This window comes from Palaemon carinicauda, chromosome 26 (genome assembly GCF_036898095.1).
Source record: "Palaemon carinicauda isolate YSFRI2023 chromosome 26, ASM3689809v2, whole genome shotgun sequence".
Lineage (NCBI taxonomy): Eukaryota > Metazoa > Arthropoda > Malacostraca > Decapoda > Palaemonidae > Palaemon > Palaemon carinicauda.
The window spans coordinates 70515178-70533392 of NC_090750.1; the positions used below are offsets into that span (position 1 = coordinate 70515178).

At 37.0% G+C, this 18215-nt stretch overlaps 2 protein-coding genes across 2 annotated transcripts in view; one reads left to right on the forward strand and one right to left on the reverse strand.

Moving 5' to 3' along the window:
* Positions 1-18215, reverse strand: part of ND-B18 (NADH dehydrogenase (ubiquinone) B18 subunit) — a 298129-nt gene that overhangs the window by 42818 nt on the left and 237096 nt on the right. The window lies entirely within an intron of this gene.
* LOC137620223 (nucleolar complex protein 4 homolog) overlaps positions 1-18215 on the forward strand; it is a 29819-nt gene that overhangs the window by 6615 nt on the left and 4989 nt on the right. Inside the window, exons 4-11 of the mRNA XM_068350458.1 lie at positions 339-454; positions 620-724; positions 2999-3155; positions 3290-3505; positions 4734-4794; positions 8282-8392; positions 11550-11710; positions 13091-13287. Coding sequence (XP_068206559.1) covers positions 339-454; positions 620-724; positions 2999-3155; positions 3290-3505; positions 4734-4794; positions 8282-8392; positions 11550-11710; positions 13091-13287 — 1124 coding nt within the window. The remainder of the gene's footprint in view (positions 1-338; positions 455-619; positions 725-2998; positions 3156-3289; positions 3506-4733; positions 4795-8281; positions 8393-11549; positions 11711-13090; positions 13288-18215) is intronic.

The window sequence follows — 18215 nt, forward strand, 5'->3', positions numbered from 1 at the left end:
ACACAAGGTTTACTGTAGCTGGCATTGTAGATTGTAAAATATTTGGTAAACTATGAATTATAAGGTTCAGCGACTCTCTTTTGTTACTGCCAAGTTTGTAAGTTCTTGTCTGTTTTTCATGACCTACATCTTTCTTCTTTCAAAAGGCCATTCAGTAGCTTTGTCAATAGTGAAGCCAAGCATCATCTCACTTTTTTCTTTTTCTTTTCCTTGGATATGAGCTAGAAAAGGGTATCAGGTATTCCAACTCAATTACACTTTACTGGTAAATTAGGGAAAAAAGTTAATTGTTACTCATTGATTTTTTTGATAACAATGTAATGTTCATTAAATTGTAGGTGCTGCTCAAGCGACTGCCTTATCAACAATTATAAAGTTAATGAAAGCTGAAAATAGACGTTCAGTTCGTAAGAAAACCGAAGGTCGACCTAGTTTCCCGTCCTATAGATTACAAGTAAGTAAATGTATACTGTGTTGGATCTTGAGAGTTATGCAAATTAATTAAAATTAGTTTGTTGACAGAAAAGAACCTTTGTTTGAGATTGAATAAAAAATAATACAGGTGTTCACTTTTTATACTGTAAAAAAAATTTGTTGACGAATAATTTTTGTTTTTCAGGCCTTATTGGATGAACTAATATCAAAAAATTATGATCATCAGAAATGCATAACAAACTTGAAAGAACAGATGGAATGCCAAGATTTCCTGTTTCATTCACTCAAGGTGAGTCACCTGGTTAATTGTTCAATTATGTACATAAATACGTTACCTAAAATTATACGAAAATAGGTAAGGAAATCATTTTATATGAAGAAACCCACCTTACAGTGTTTTATATAATTGTTTGTACTTATGATTACATGCTAGCATAAATTGAATGGGTAATTCATTCTATATATTGTGCTGTAAAGGGATGTTCCATGGAATATGTTGATACTGTATTTTAGACAATTTTTAATTGCTATACTGTGTGCTGGAAAGAGTTTTTTACCTTCAAGATTATGCAATGTACAAATCTTTTACAATTCATTATGATTTTACTAATGCTTTTACTAGAACCAATTCCTTTGGAAAGTTATTCTGAAAAGAACTTCTATCATTCTTTAACCCTTTTACCCCCAAAGGACGTACTGGTACGTTTCACAAAACTCATCCCTTTACCCCCATGTACGTACCGGTACGTCCTTGCAAAAAAATGCTATAAATTTTTTCTTTTTTCATATTTTTGATAATTTTTTGAGAAAATTCAGGCATTTTCCAAGAGAATGAGACCAACCTGACCTCTCTATGACAAAAATTAAGGCTGTTAGAGCAATTTTAATAAAATATACTGCAAAATGTGCTGGGGAAAAAATAACCCCTTGGGGTCAAGGGTTGGAAATTTCCAAAGAGCCTGGGGGTAAAAGGGTTAAGTTGACTACCCTCAATGTTAAAGTAAGTCAACTACTCACTGTTTCATTTAACAGTAAAAGTTAATAACTTTGGTGTTTAGTTCTCATTTCATCTCTTGTAATTTGTTCATACTTTATATAAACTTTTTGCCTTTTAACCCTTTAACCCTCAGGCTATTTGGAAATTTCCAACCCTTAACCCCCAGGGGGTTATTTTTTTCCCAGCACATTTTGCAGTATATATTATTTAAATTGCTCTAACAGGCTTAATTTTTGTCAGAGAGAGGTCAGGTTGGTCTCATTCTCTTGGAAAATGCCTGAATTTTCTCAAAAATATGAAAAAAATATTTTTTATAGCATTTTTTTGCAAGGACGTACCAGTACGTCCATGGGGGTCAAGGGATGGCTTTTGTGAAACGTACCAGTATGTCCTTTGGGGGTAAAAGGGTTAAAATAAGGAATATCTTCAGCCGAGCTGAAAAAGCTCTTGATTTTGTTGACGGGGTAGATAATGACAGACGACTCTTCTGCTTTGTCTTTAGCTGCACCAAGTATGGAATGTACTGTTGTATCCTATCCAAGGCTCTTTCTTATACCTTTTAGTTTGAATTGTTTCATTAGCTTTGTGTACAAAATAAAGATGAGTCTTTTATGTAAAGAACAAAGGTTTGTGTTTGTGTTGGAACAAGTGATGAATTTGGAGATAATTTGTATTTTTCCTAACTATACAAACCTGAGGTCTTTACTCATACTTTCCTGCCATTACCTACACTTTAAAAAGGCCCAGCGACAATCAGAATGAATTCTCAGTGAGGAAGCAAGGGGGCCATTTCTTCCCTGCTCCCGGTTGTTACACCTTGTATTTTACGTAGGAACAAGGCACAAATTTTTAAAGTCATTTGTATTTTTCCTAGCTATACAAATTTGAGTCCTTTACGTATGTTATACAGTACTTTCCACCTCAACCCACCCCTCTCAGTCATGAGTCAAAGGGGATGCCCAACCCTGCCCTTACTCCCACCTGTTGTTTAACTCCTTGTCAAAACAATTTAACGGCCATCCAGGTCTTGCTAAAAGCGTATTCCCTGCCTACAGAACTCAGGTTTGTATAGTTATGAAAAATAGAAATTAATTAAAAATTTTTGATGTTTTAAATTAATGTCTTTTTCCCTGCTACGCAAACCTGAGTCCATTAAATTAACTTCCCTTCTCAACCATCCCTCTTAGTCCAGGGCTTAAAAGTTAAAAGTGAGGCTAGTCCGGCTCCCTCCACTAGTCATTTAACCCATCGTTAAATTATCCTAATGACTGCCTCCAGCTTATGCCGAAACATGTACCTATTAAAGGACTCAGGAAAAATAAAAATTATTTTAGAAATTTGTGATATTGTTTATAAAGCTACTACTTTTGTCTGCATCTTTTCTATTTTTATGTGGGGTCGATATTTTGTTTATAAAACCTATGTCAAATATAAGCATACCTTGTCTAAATAGCTTATGCTCTTGTGTTATGGATGGTAATCCTTTTCAGTAATATTGCATGGTTTTTGTATTGCTCCATTTTGCATCGATAATATTTTTACCAACAATTTGTCACTATCTTCCAGAGCCTAAGCGTCATCGTCAAAAAACATAACAAGGAATCTGTAACAGAAAAATACATGAATAATCTTTTGCTCATGTTAGAACAGATGAATATCCCAGATGCTAGTGACAACCTAATTGTTTGTACGAAGTCATTTAGAAAAGAAAAGGATCAGGCTGGTAAGAGACTTCAGTGTTTCATAATCCATTTATGAGAAAAACTTGCAATATTTATCTATATAGAAAGAGTATTGAAAAGCACTCTTTGTTGATTAAAGTAAATTTATATATATTCTTTTTTTTTGTCTTGACAGGAAATGAGTCTTCCAATTCAAAAGGACCATCAACATTAAAGTTATCTTACCCCAAAGCCAAGAGGGCTATCAATATTATTTGGAATGAGATAATAAGTTATCCTCTTAATGGCAGTTTGTATCGTCGCTGTCTTATCCTTATCCCTGAGAAAATAATGCATCATCTGGAAAAGCCTATACGTCTCACAGGGTTTTTTATGGATGCTTATGACCTTGGTAAGTACTGAACTGTTTTGTACCTCGGTATGTTAACTTAACCCTTTTACCCCCAAAGGACGTACTGGTACGTTTCACAAAAGCCATCCCTTTACCCCCATGGACGTACCGGTACGTCCTTGCAAAAAAATGCAATGAAATTTTTTTTTTTCACATTTTTTATATTTTTTTGAGAAAATTCAGGCATTTTCCAAGAGAATGAGACCAACCTGACCTCTCTATGACAAAAATTAAGGCTGTTACAGCAATTTAAAAAAAATATACTGCAAAATGTGCTGGGAAAAAAATAACCCCCTGGGGGTTAAGGGTTGGAAATTTCCAAATAGCCTGGGGGTAAAAGGGTTAATGTACTATATGTTAACTAATCTTTCATAAGTGATTATTTATAACTGGTACAGAAATTGAAAGTTCTACAGAAAAAGCTATCAGTGGGGTATCATCATGTTACCGAGTTGAATGAAAATCAATATTCTGAGAAATTATATCACTACTTTTCTCATTACTGCTCTTCATAGCTATAGGATTTATTTCATTGGAGAAAGTCTTGGTTGGGAGACTACTTTTTTGTACTGTATTTTAATGGGCATATGTTATTTTTGGAGATAGAAATCAATACTAGCTTGACCTTTGGACATTAGAAGAATATATCATTTGATCTAGTTCCTGTGCATGTGCTGTACAGTAAAACTCAAACTATGAAACATTTGTTGTAATCTTCAAGAAATATTTATTTGTAAATTATTGTTTCAAGAAAGTTCAACTTACTCTTTAAGATTAAATTATTATATTCAAGACCAAGTGTTTCAAGGAGCCTTTTGAGAGTTAACATTTTTAATTAATTTATATTTTTTATCTATATTTGATACAAATAGAAATGGTGATAAGGATGAATGAGATATGTTTAATATATAAAATATTGATATTTATCCCTGCCCTTTTTACAGCCACAAAGTATTCTATTGGGTCCTGTAGGCAAACAAACATTCACACATAATCGTCATCTCAGCCTCCCGCTTGAATAGCCATTCTGCCATATATATGATCAATGGGATTGTGATGAAATAAGTTGTTCTTTTAATGCAAAACCATGTTTTCTAATATATGCTGAAATGTACACTTACAAATCTATGGGTAGGAAAAATACAAGTTAATTTTAAAATTTGTGATGTTAAACCTGTTCTTTTTTTTTATATCAAGTAAAGGTATTTTTATATTTTAATGATTTCAGGTGGAGCACTCAGTCTTTTAGCTTTGCAAGGGGTCTTCATATTGGTGAACAAGTATAACTTGTAAGTACTATGCTGTTTGACTGCAGCTCCAGTTTTATATCATAAAGTAAGCTAATAGAAGTCCATTGTGGATAATGAAAACATTTAACTTTACCTATTATTAATTTTTTGGCCTGTTTAAACTTCAAAAAGATTACAAAATATATTATCTGATAGCCACTAGAAGAGTTGGAAAACCCAGGCCTTTATAGCTGAGGACTATGAAGTGGGGAGTGGATGATGATGAATGGAGAGGCATTGAATTAAAAGCTTAAGATAGAGAAGACTAGTGAAATTTAATCGAGGCCCTTTGCGTCAATAGGCAAGGTTTCCAGTTCGTTGTGTTCTCCAGGGATTGACTTATTTGCTACACAAACAGAAAGCTCCTCCCATTATTTCTTCCCCAGTCCCAGACCAATGGTCCGCGTTTTAAATTACCGTCCAACACCTATGAGACCACATGGATGTTTAGGTCTTTCCCCCGCTCAACCTTGTTCCGTCTGCTAATCAACCGCGTAGCAATTAGGGCGGGACTTAAGTTGACCCTAGTGGCTCCTAGATGGCCTCATACTGAATGGTATCCCATTCTGCTCTTTCGAGATGCCTCATTTTCCCAAGGAAAGTAGGCCATCCTCTGTGATTAATGTTGTAGGAGTGATTCTCCTCCAGTCATATCATCTTCAGAGCAGATCACGGTTTTCTTAGTCTTCCTTCACTGAGATAAGTTCCTCTCAGTCACTGCTGTCTAAGCTACAACTCAGCCTTGAGCATAGTCTTTCCTACAGAAGGTGAAAGACCTCTCCTCATAGTTGTCTTTGCTCGTGAGGAGCTTTGAGCAGTCTTGCACATCTTAGGCCGCAGGCTCTGCAGGTTAAAATGTCCCTCGTTCTCAAGACTCTCACATGTACTTGTTCAAGCTTTTGAGAAGGGAGTCAGTCAGGGTTCAGGCTATCATGACTCTCTGCGGCTATAACATCGGCGAAAAGTTTAGGCAAGTTACACTGTTTCATGCCTTAATGGGTTGAAGGAGATCCCGTAGTTTAGTGCAAGGTTGTGTCCAAAACTCCAAACCTGTCTGGGTGTGACTCTAGGTTCAAGCCCTTCTCTATCCTCTTTCTACATGAAGTGTTTGGTGGCATGGAAGGAGATTATTTTATCTTGTGAGGGCTCTACACTGCTGTTTGAAGAAGACCCAACACTTCAGACCCGAATGTCAGCAACTTTTCCATAGCACAAACAGAACCAAGAAAGAGGTTTCTATATATACTCTGTTTCGGACTTAGTGAGATGATCCCTAATTCATACACCTCAACTGCTGAGAGGGTTAGGATACCAGGTAAGACCAGAAATTGGAAAGTAAAGGGTTAGGTCCCACCCTTGCCTTCAAGAGGAATCTTGCAGTTGGGCAGATGTTGAAATTTGGAGTGTTTATACACCATACCACTTAAGGGCCTTTAATCTACAAGAGTACCCACGAGTCCCTTGACACCTTTGTGCTTGGTCTAATGGTGGCTGCACAAATAGTTGTGTAATAAGTCCAGCTCCCATGCGGCATGCTAAGCTCCTTGTTTATGGTAATGTATAGATGTATGTCTGGAATGAAAACAGAATGACTTGCTCTTCTCTTCTATTTTATAAAGTGGTCGAAGCATTACTTGATGGATATGATTTAATGCTGGTAAACTACATTTCCGAGCTCCATTCTTTAAAGTTTAGAGAACATTCTCCCCCATCCTCCCTAGACAAAGGGGAGGATGGTGAAATATATACCAACCCGTTACTCATTATACACTAGGTATATTATTCCAGACTGCTATCTACTTATGGAAAGGGGTCCCTCCTTTGACCAATGGGTTGTTGTGGCCTATTGGTAATATCTCTGCCTGGTGATTGCCAGACTGGGATTCAAGTCCCACTAAAACTCATTAGTTCCTTTAGTGTCTACAACCTCACCATTCTTGTGAGCTAAGGGTGGGGGGTTTATGAGAGCTTATAGGTTCACCTACCAAGTCATCAGCAGCCATTGCCTGGCCCTCCCTGGTCATAGCTTGGGTGGAGAGGTACTTGGGCATTGGTCATATTATTATGATCGTATAAGGTGGAAAAGCAAGATGCTATAAGCCCAACGGACTCCAACAGGGAAAAGTAGCCTAGTTAGGAAAGGAAACAAGGGAATAAACTACAAGAGAAGTAATAAACTATCAAAATGAAATATTTTAAGAACAGTAACAACATTAAATTAGATCTTTCATATATAAACTTAAAAGTAAAAAAAAAAAAACCAGGAGGAAGAGAAATTAGATAGAACAGGTGGCCAGAGTGTACCCTGAAGCAAGAGAACTTTAATTCATGACAGTGGATGGCCAGGGTACAGAGGTTGTAGCACTACCCAAGACTAGAGATCAATGGTTTGCTTTTAGTGTGTCCTCCTAGACAAACTGCTCACCATAGCTAGTCTCTCTTCTACCCTCACCAAGAGGAAATTAGCCACTGGACAACTACAGTGCAGTAATTAACCCCTTGAGTAAAGAAGAATGTTAGGTGTTGTCAGATGTATGAGGACAGAGGAGAATGACGGAAGAATAGGCCAGACTATTAAATAAAGTGCATGTTTAGGCAAAGAAAAAATGAGCCATAACCAGAGAAAAGGATCCAATTTAGTACTGTCTGGCCAGTCAAAGGATCCAATAACTCTCTAGGGGTAGCATCTCAACTGGTGGTTGGTGCCCTGGCCAACCTGACTACCTTTGTATATATGGTCAGTCTCTAGAGCATTGTCCTGCTTGGTAGGGCAAAGTCACTCTCCATTGCCTCTGCCTATAAACCTTTAAACCAATCATATTGGTCAGGCTAAACCCTATCAGCTTATTTATCCCCATGATAGACAGATAGGAGGTTGCTCATGTCGTATCCTTTTCTTCCGAATGGAATCGGGTAGTTTCGCATAACCAAAGGTAGAAAGAACCAATCAATTCGGTTCTAGGGGGACTTCTGACCATCAATTAGTTAGTCTTCTTAATCAAAGGACAAAAGGTTTGCATATGCATAGGGACAAATAATTTTTTAAAAAGTGATTTGTATTTTTCCTAGGTATACAAACCTATGTCCTTAAAGTTAAACTTTCCACCTAAACCACTCCTCTCAGTCCCGAGCTGAAAGGTCATCATAAGTGAAGAGCTTTTGACAGGTAGGGGATATGCCCGAGAAGGCTGCTCGTGTTAAAAACATATTCCCAACTTGAAGGACACGGGTTTGTGTAGCTAGGAAAAATACAAATTACTTTTAAGAAGTTATATTTATCTGTTGTCTATTCCCCATTTGCTCTTATCCATTTTGAGGAGCAAAATTACAATGTACATTTATCAATTCTTGCATCCTTTTTGACACCAATACATTAATTATGTTTTGGTCCAGTAATGACTAGGGTTCAGTAAGTATCCAGTACTATAAAACTGCCTGCAATCAGTCATCCATTCTTAAAATAATTTGTTTTATATGTATTTTTCAGAGACTACCCAAATTTCTATCAGAAATTGTATGGCCTTTTGGAACCCACCATATTTCATGCCAAATATAGACCAAGATTCTTCATGTTAATGGATCGATTCTTGTCTTCAACGTAAGTGAAATGTTTGTACTTTGCTATGTTTTGATATTTTCTTCCATTTCCAGATGTCATTTATATTATGTTGTTTTTAATTTGATAAGATGGCTCTCGTTTAATTCATATTTGATTTTTGTTGCAGAAAGTAAAAAACTTTTCTGGGCAAAGCCCAGGGGATTGGTCATTATATACTCAGAAAAGATTGGAACTCGGTATTTGTTAGTTTCAGGAAGCAATCTTAATTGGGATGATTTTTCAGTTTGATTGAAAGCAGTGATGTTTCAGAGTGAATACTGGAAATTCTATGAGAGTTATTGGGTCTCTTATATAAGTATTTGTTGCATTGCAAACCTATTACAGTCTGTTAAATTTCATATTCCTGATATAGATATTAACCCTTTTACCCCCCTATTTGGAAATTTCCAACCCTTAACCCCCAGGGGGTTATTTTTTTCCCAGCACAATTTGCAGTATATTTTTTTCAAATTGCTCTAAGAGCCTTAATTTTTGTCATAGAGAGGTCAGGTTGGTCTCATTCTCTTGGAAAATGCCTGAATTTTCTCAAAAAATTATCAAAAATATGAAAAAATAAATTTTTATAGCATTTTTTTGCAAGGACGTACCAGTACATCCATGGGGGTAAAGGGATGGCTTTTGTGAAACGTACCAGTACGTCCTTTGGGGGTAAAAGGGTTAATCTCTGGCACTGTCATTCAATTAGTTCATTATGCATGTTGCATAAGATTTTTTTATAATTCTGATCATCCTTTACATTTAGATCTTCCTGGACAGTTCCATCCTGTTTGTAATACAGTACTAGGTATGCAGTTAATTCTTATAGTTAGGCCTCCATCATGAGGCTCAATACTACACAGTACTCTAGAAGTTTTATTCCAGCTGTGACCAAGTTGTGGAATGATCTTACTACTCAGGTAGTTGAATTAGTAGCTAAAAGTTCAAACTCGCAGAAAATGTTTTTATGTTGAACAGGCTTACATAAGTCCTTTTATAGTTTATATATTAAATATTTGTTTTAATGTTGTTAATGTTTTTAAAATATTTTATTTCAATTTTTCATTAATTCTTATATCTTTTATTTTCTTATTTCCTTTCCTCACTGGGTTATTTTTCAGCTTTTGGAGCCCTTGGGCTTATAGAATCTTGCTTTTCCAACTAGGGTTGTTGCTTAGTTAGTAGTAGTAATAATAATAATAAATCATAATAATAATAATAATAATAATCATAATAATAATAATAATAATAATATTGTATATAACTTATTTTTGAGTTAGTTCAAATCCCCCACACACTATTTTAAGAAAATAAAATTAGTTTTAACAATAAAATTTATTCTTTTTTACACTCACCTGATGTTCATGTTTTGCTCTTTTAGTGTGTTTTTTTTTAGACATACATTACTGTATAACTTAAAAATTAAAATTTCCTTTATTTTTAGCTTCCAGTAGGCTTAGGCTTGTAATACAACATAGATAATCTGGTTTTTAATGGTAATTACCATGTCTTGAATATACTGCCGCCTTTTTGTCTTTATAGTCTCCTCTTGATATCACTGGTCTTTGGAGACATGTATAAAAACATCAGGCGAGTATAAAATGATAAATTTGATTGTTAAAATTCCATTTATTTTCATGAAAACTCCCCTGCTGTTCCTATTTCAACACTCAGTGAAGGAAAGAGATAGGAAATGTAAAGCCTTAAAGTAATAATCGTATTTAGCATCCGAGACTCTCCTCTTGGCCTAGTGCTGTGATAATTAAATCACAAAATCAGGTTTGTTTATAACTCAATCCTCTAGATAGTGAACCAAATAGAACCCTATCAAACTACTGTATACTTATAAATTACCCAACACACTATTTTAACACTTTTTTTTTTTCAAAAAAAAAAAAAAAAACATTAAATTTACCCAAAAGAAAATTATCATTTAAACTACATCCCTTGCAGTCAAACCTTTGACCTTAAAATCAATCTTAGCACAGAATGTAGGTACAAGATAAACTAATCTGATTTCCTCCAAAACCTTCATTATATGCAAGACTTTCTAATCCACTAATGCACTAATGTGCTTCGTTCATTCTAAAACTAACAGAAAGAGAGTCCTAGATGTGAGATCTTAACAGAAAGAGAGTCCTACAGTAGAAGCGAGATCTTAACAGAAAAATCTTTTATAGGCTCAAAACAAGAACCCTTTAAATATTGTAATACAACAACCAGATTCTAATAAACTGTTCTAAACATGTTACCCTCCTGACTAGTACAGTGTTAATGCATTTGCCTGTCTGTTACATAACAGAAAATTGATCCCAGCCTATTCGTTTGTTGTTGATTGCCTGTCTATTAAAGCGAGACGGGGGCTCTTTAGACTCATGATCTTAGGCCCCAATTTTCCATCGTGGGACTATGAGTTTAAGTTGTTTATTGGGGAGGTTACTGCAGTTGGCTTGATGTCTCATTCCCAGCGTGGGACTATGAGTTTAAGTTGTTTATTGGGGAGGTTACTGCAGTTGGCTTGATGTCTCATTCCCATCGTGGGACTATGAGTTTAAGTTGTTTATTGGGGAAGTTACTGCAGTTGGCTTGATGTCTCATTCCCAGCGTGGGACTATGAGTTTAAGTTGTTTATTGGGGAAGTTACTGCAGTTGGCTTGATGTCTCATACCCAGCGTGGGACTATGAGTTTAAGTTGTTTATTGGGGAAGTTACTGCAGTTGGCTTGATGTCTCATACCCAGCGTGGGACTATGAGTTTAAGTTGTTTATTGGGGAAGTTACTGCAGTTGGCTTGATGTCTCATTCCCAGCGTGGGACTATGAGTTTAAGTTGTTTATTGGGGAAGTTACTGCAGTTGGCTTGATGTCTCATACCCAGCGTGGGACTATGAGTTTAAGTTGTTTATTGGGGAAGTTACTGCAGTTGGCTTGATGTCTCATACCCAGCGTGGGACTATGAGTTTAAGTTGTTTATTGGGGAAGTTACTGCAGTTGGCTTGATGTCTCATACCCAGCGTGGGACTATGAGTTTAAGTTGTTTATTGGGGAAGTTACTGCAGTTGGCTTGATGTCTCATTCCCAGCGTGGGACTATGAGTTTAAGTTGTTTATTGGGGAAGGTACTGCAGTTGGCTTGATGTCTCTTGTACTTTTATCTTTCCAGACATGTACCCGAGTATGTAATTGCAGCATTCATTAAGAAGCTGGCCCGCTTATCATTGTCAGCACCAGCTTCATGCCTTGTACTTACTCTCAAGTTCATTGCAAACCTTCTCATCAGATATCCAGGCCTAAAAATACTTGTTCATAACCCCGATGCCATAGGTAAGATATCCCTATACATTTTATCCTACTTACAATATTTCCATACTGTTTTAACATTTAATCTATTTAGATTCCCATAATGTCAAGATGTCAAAGCATGAATTTGTTTAAAGGTTCCAATAAGTCTTTATATGGCATAAAAAGGTATATCTGTGCCTGAAAATTTCCAAAAAATGTTTACAAGTTGTCATTACCTTTTAGGCACCTAGTTGCTTTTCCTTGTTGCAGTAACTGAAGTTTTATTTCTTGTTTCCCAACTGTGTTATTTGTTATTTTGGGTTAAATTTAGATATATTTTATATGAAAGTAAAGGCCATCAAGTCCTCTAATTTTGTTTGTATTTAAATAGCTTATTTGAAGGAAATTTTTATTTATAGGTGTCAGTTTTCAAGCATTTTTCAATACTCATTTCATCAATGTTTCATTTACATCTTGTAAGCTTTTTTACCTATTCATCATAAAGCACACGTCTGCACCTAAAAAACAAACCCAAAGTTAGCATGTATAATAGCTGTGATGATTGTTTGGTTTGTTTACTAAGCGATCCTTGAAGATAGTAGAAATATCTATAAGCTTCATGAAGGGTAAAACCAGAAAGGGGTAAGAAGCATTGAAAAGTTGCATACACAGATGTATAAATCACTATGAATAGTTAGAATTATTAGAGGGTATGGAAGAAAGCGGACACAAATCTCCAATTTATTTCTAAATAACTTCAGAAATTTGTGATTTTTCCTTTGCTTAGATGTTCAAATCATTTAAAAGACTTTAGTTTTATACTAAACTCATTGTTTGTAAAAAGATTTTTGAATACCTTTGATTCATAATACAGTAATATTTTGAGTGCTCCAATTTGTTGAGCGAAGTTACAGCAATAATTTGTAGTGTGTGTTGCCTTTTTCATTTTTATGTCACATTTTCCCTACACTTTTCAATCATTTATATAAGTTTGTCTTAGCTATGTAGATTAAAATAAATGTATCTGACATATGATTACTATGTCTGTCATAAATGTAACAAATGTCATAAAATTGATTGGAAAGAAAAGTTAATAATAAAGAAATGAAAATTTTTAAAATTTAAGTTTCAAAGCATGTATCTAATCCATTTAAAGATGCTTATTAAAGTTTATAAAGTAGAATTGCTAAATGTTTGAAAAATTAAAAGTTTAATAGAACCAGTTTTACACAGGTATGATGCCAATAGAAAATAGGCTTTTATTTTCATATAGAAAAACTGACTATTTGATATTATAAGAAGTTTAAGTGTAAACATGCAGTTTGTATCTTTTCAGACACTTTATCTTCTTTTCTCACATCATCATAAATTTGTGTGTGATTATAGGAGTATGTATTTCAACATTATTTTTCAATTTTTCAGAACTAGAAAATGATCCATTTGACCCAAATGAGCCGGATATGTCAAAGTGTCGAGCTTGCGAAAGTAGTTTGTGGGAAATTGCAACAATACAACAACATGTAATCCCTAGTATATCTAAAGCCACAGGGTTTATAGAGAAAACTTTACCAATCATAGAATATGATATCTCCGAGTTAGTTGAAACTACATATGAAGAGGTAAGACAATTTGTTTATATTAAAATTGTTTCAGTCGTGCGTTTGATTTAGATATTACAACGGACAAAAATTTACTCAATGAAAGGGAATGTTCTACTTATTGTTTATGCAATTCAAAATTGCAATCTCTGAGTTAAATGTCAAAGGCATTGCAACTAAATGCAAGTCGAGAAACTTTGAAAGGGAAGTTATTTACTTACAGTAATTGCCTGAGATCATACCACATTAATGTTTTATCTACACTTTTTTAATACTGTATGTGAAAAATAATTTTTCTGTAAAGTAAATTTGGTATTCAACAATGTATGATCAATCTAAGTAGTTCTGTATGTTTTTTCTAGAGTACTGAACTAGCATTATTAATTATTACTACAAATCTCTCATGATTTTTATTTTTCTTTTACTCCAGAAGCCTTTTTAATTAACACTTACTGTAAAATGTAAAAAAATTAGAAATTTTTTCTCCATTTTTCTTAAGCTTCAACCAGTATACACTCTACCAAAGAAATAGATCCCTCTAGCAATAAGTGGTAGGAAGCCCAGGTTGTAGCATTGTGTATTTCTAGTTTACTCCGTTGACTGGGAATAATCGAATACACTCAGATTGTTTACATACCGCACTTTAAGATGTCTTCCCTTGATTTGATTTACAGTTACTTCCTGGAAAGTGCCGAGGAATTATTTCTTGGAGATCATGTTTTGCATTCCCTTGTAATGCATTGTGGGGTCAATTCTGCAATTTAAATACAATAGTCATTGTGAAGAGTGCATTTCTCCCTTAGCACCACTAATGAGAATCTGTTTCAATGGTTGTTGATCAAGTTATCTGTTCTTGAGAGCCAGGGAAGACCAGGGTAGTTGATTGTAGTAGGATGACTGATATCGATATGCATCCACCTTTACACAACACAATTTTAGCTTTCATAGTGATGAGCTTCACAAAGTCTTGACAGTACTTGCTCCCTTTGTTTATATTTCATTAGTCTAGTGAATCCTCCCGTACTCTTGGTAATTCTGGTACAACTAGTTTGGATTGGTTTCATCCCGTTTCAAACAACAGTCTTCCCCGTTCACTTGTAATATCGACCAATAGTTTGACTCGCATAACATTAACTGAACGCTAATGGATCCATATCTATCGTGAATACTTGTTTATGTTACTACTCAGTTTTCAAAGGGTAAACAAACTGAGAAGCCAGCTGATGTTCACTCAGATTCTCCTGCAGGATAGATAAAGGAGGAAGAGGAATCTCTGTGTTAGAGATGAAAGTGAGGAAGTACAGCCTTCATGTAACCTTATTACCGACATATACCCTAATAAAAGGGTTAAGGTAAATTTGGAAGTATCTTGTCTTACCAAATCGAAGAGGTGGCTACTTCCGAGGCAGTTTACACACCTCAACTCGGCAGCTTTGTTATGAATTAGTCCCTCTAACACAGAAACGTGGTAATTCATTAGGGCTAATCAATTACCTGATCTCTTTTTGAAGAGAGATTTAGTAAACAGTCTTAATCCAGTCATTGTGCCTCAAAAGAAAAAATGTCAAAATTCAGACTATGCATTAAATGGCTCTTCTTCTTCTTCTTCTTCTTTATCTGCATCTATTCCCACTTCTATGTGGGGTCGATGTTTCTGGTCAGCTTTCTCCATCTACCTCTGTCCCACACCTCATCACCGGTTAATCCCTTAGATCGAAGGTCATCCTGGATACAGTCCACCCACTTTTGCTTTGGTCTCTCTCTCTCCTTCTCGTTCCCTGTACCTCCATTAAATGTTTATTACTCAATTTTTAGGGTGGACAACACTTTGGAATGCATGCGTCTTAGGCTAAGCTAGTCTTAACCTTCCCACAGCCTCTCCTCTCAAATACTTGTATGCTACCTTCCCGTGGTCCCCCTTTTTAATACAGACTGCATGCAAGTGACTGTGTTTCTGACTGTCTTATCAGACTCCCTCTGCTGCCTTGTAGGGTATGCCTCTTTAGGTAAAGGCTAGAAGGAAAACTCCAAAATAAAACCATGCCAGTCTGTCTGGCCGCAAGGCAAGATCTGGTGGACTAGATTATCGGCAGACCGATGCAGCTCCACACCACAGTCTTGCAAATCAAACTTGTGTGCTGCAGGAGGAAGGTGTGGTGTCAAAGTGTACGAGCATTGCTCTGGCAAAGTGTTGTCCACACTAAACAGTCACACCAACAGGCTTTTCAGTCTTACTACTTTCTCTCTAACACCCTCCTTATTTCCATTCTCTTCCTCTCCTCCTAACCCTACTTAAAAAGACCAATGGCGATGGTGGTGGGAATAGACTTGGTGTAACTGGAAACTCTTAGCCTGGACCTGCACACTGGGGGCAGGAATGTGATGGCTGCTTTCCCCGTGATCGTGACCACACAGGAACTCGGTCCGGCACCTGTGACTGAGCAGGCCTTTTCAGGAGTACTGCTGCTCACCCCAACTGCGGAAGGCCCTATAAAAGATGGGCTAAACATCTGTGGTCACACCATCCCAGTCATTGGGAAGCTGCACCCATTGATGCAGCCGTGAAAGAAGGAATAATTTTAGTAAATCGTACCTCAAAGTAGGTACATGGAATGTGCACATCCTCATGAATGCCAGAAACACACACTGCCCTGAAACACGAACAACCTTAGTCTCAAAAGAACTTGCAAGATTCAATGTCTGTGGGGCTGCTTTCAGCGAGACTAGAATAGCTGGCAAAGGCCAAACCACAGTAAGTTGGGCTAGAGTACACTTTCTTTTGGAAAGGGAAAAACCTGAAAGACCACTGTTCCCAGGGTGTTGGCTTTGCAGTTAAGACCCTTATTAGTAAAAGCTCATAACTTGACACCACATGTGATAAATGAAAGAATCACCTCACTAAGACTAACACTCCCGAAAAAACAGTTGATCACGTTAGTATTAGTGTAAGCCCCAACACTAGATGTGGAAGATCATGTCAAACGTGCCTTCTACTAACAGCTTGACAATGCCATATCCCAACTCAAATTCCAGCTGGGGACCATCTCCTTCTCTTAGGTGATTTTCACCTGAGTGGGGCGAGACCATGAACTCTGGCACAACATAACCGGCAGGCAAGGCGTGGGAAACTGCAATGATAATGGCCTCCTCCTTGGTCTACAAACACACAGTTCAGACTCCTGAAATGATTTAAGACCATCTGGAAACATCCTAGATCAAAACACTGGGATATCTTAGATTAGGCCATTGTCAAACAACACAAAAATGAGGTTTTGATCACAAGAAGCATGCCTGGAGCCAATGACTGCTGGACAGACCACTGGCTGCTCATCACAAAATTAAAACTAACCATTGAAAATTAAAACTAACCATTGAAAGGAAGCCACGTAACATCCAACAAAACTAAGCCAGAAGAAGACAAGACACTGGTAAATTAAAAGATCCTGATACATCTCTATCTTTCCAAGCATCAGTCCAGCAGAACCTACCAGGCAGAGAACCGTCAATCGACGCTCAGTGGACTAACTTATGAGATGCCATCAAGGAAGCTGCAAGAACCGTAATCTGCTACCAGAGCAAACAGCACCAGGACTGATTTGACAACAACGACGAAGATATTAAGTCCCTCATTAACGCCAAACATTTAGCTTGAATAGCCCTCGACCCAGACCCTAATTCCGACCCAAAGAAGGCTAAATGTGCACAAGCAAAGTTAGTGTCAAGCCAGGCTTCAAGAAATACAAAATGAATGGTGACAGCAAATGGCTCAAGACCTACAAGGTTATGCTGACAGAAGGGACCTTAAAAGCTTCTTTGCAGGCACAAAGAAATTTTCGGACCAAAGCCCACAGCTGCAGGGACACACTTGGCAGCAAACACCATCCTCATGGAAGACAGAGAGATCCATAACTGTTGGGTAAAACATTTCAACACCCTCCTGAAGAGGAACTCATCAGCCCAACAAGACTTCTTCCGAAATGTGCCACAACATCCACCCGAATTGTTCCTACCACCTACATTTTAAGAATTCAATGCAGCTTTAAAATGCATGTGCCAAGGGAAGGCCTAGGGCCTAGACAACATTCCCACTAAACTTCCGACCCTTGGTGGTTTAGTCACGAAGATGCGTCTTCACGCCCTCATACTAACAGGCCCCCAATGATTGGAAAGACGAACTCCTTGTCACCATCTTCAAAAAAGGAGATAGAAGAGTGTGTGGAAATTATAGAGAGATATCCTTGCTATCAATTGCAGGCAAGGTCTTGGCAAGGATCCTACCAAATAGATTAAAAAAATGTAGCAGAAACAATCCTGCCAGAATCCCAGTGTGGTTTGCGCCCATCTAGAGGAACCATATACATTATTTTCTGTGCTCGTCTACTACAGGAAAAATCAGAACAGCTAAAACCCAAATTCCTAATTTCCCACGACCTCGAAAAAGCATACGACAGCGTACCAAGAACAGTACAGTAATGTGGTCTGTCCCCAAGCACTTTGGAATCCATGAGCAACTTTTGTTGACATGATCAGAGTCCTACATGATGGGATGACAGCTTAAGTAATCTACCAAAGTAACCTGTCAGCCCCCTTCCCAATCACAGGTGGACTAAACGAGGATGTGTATTAGCGCCGACCCTTTTCTCTCTATACTTAGCTGCCATGCTATATAAAGTAACCCACAACAACCAAGGGGTTGAGATAAAATACAAATTAGATGGGGGAATTTTCAAACTTACCATACTCAATTATCAGCACAACACCAACACCATCAATGTGACGGAACTACAATATGCACATGACAACACTGCCGTGGCCCAAACCCAAGCAGAGCTCCAAGAATCGGTGGATAATTACCATGCTGCCTACATGTGTTTTGGCCTAACAGTTAACAAGGACAAAACTAAGATATTGGCCAAGCCTGGTCCAGGGGAAAATCTACCAGTAACTAC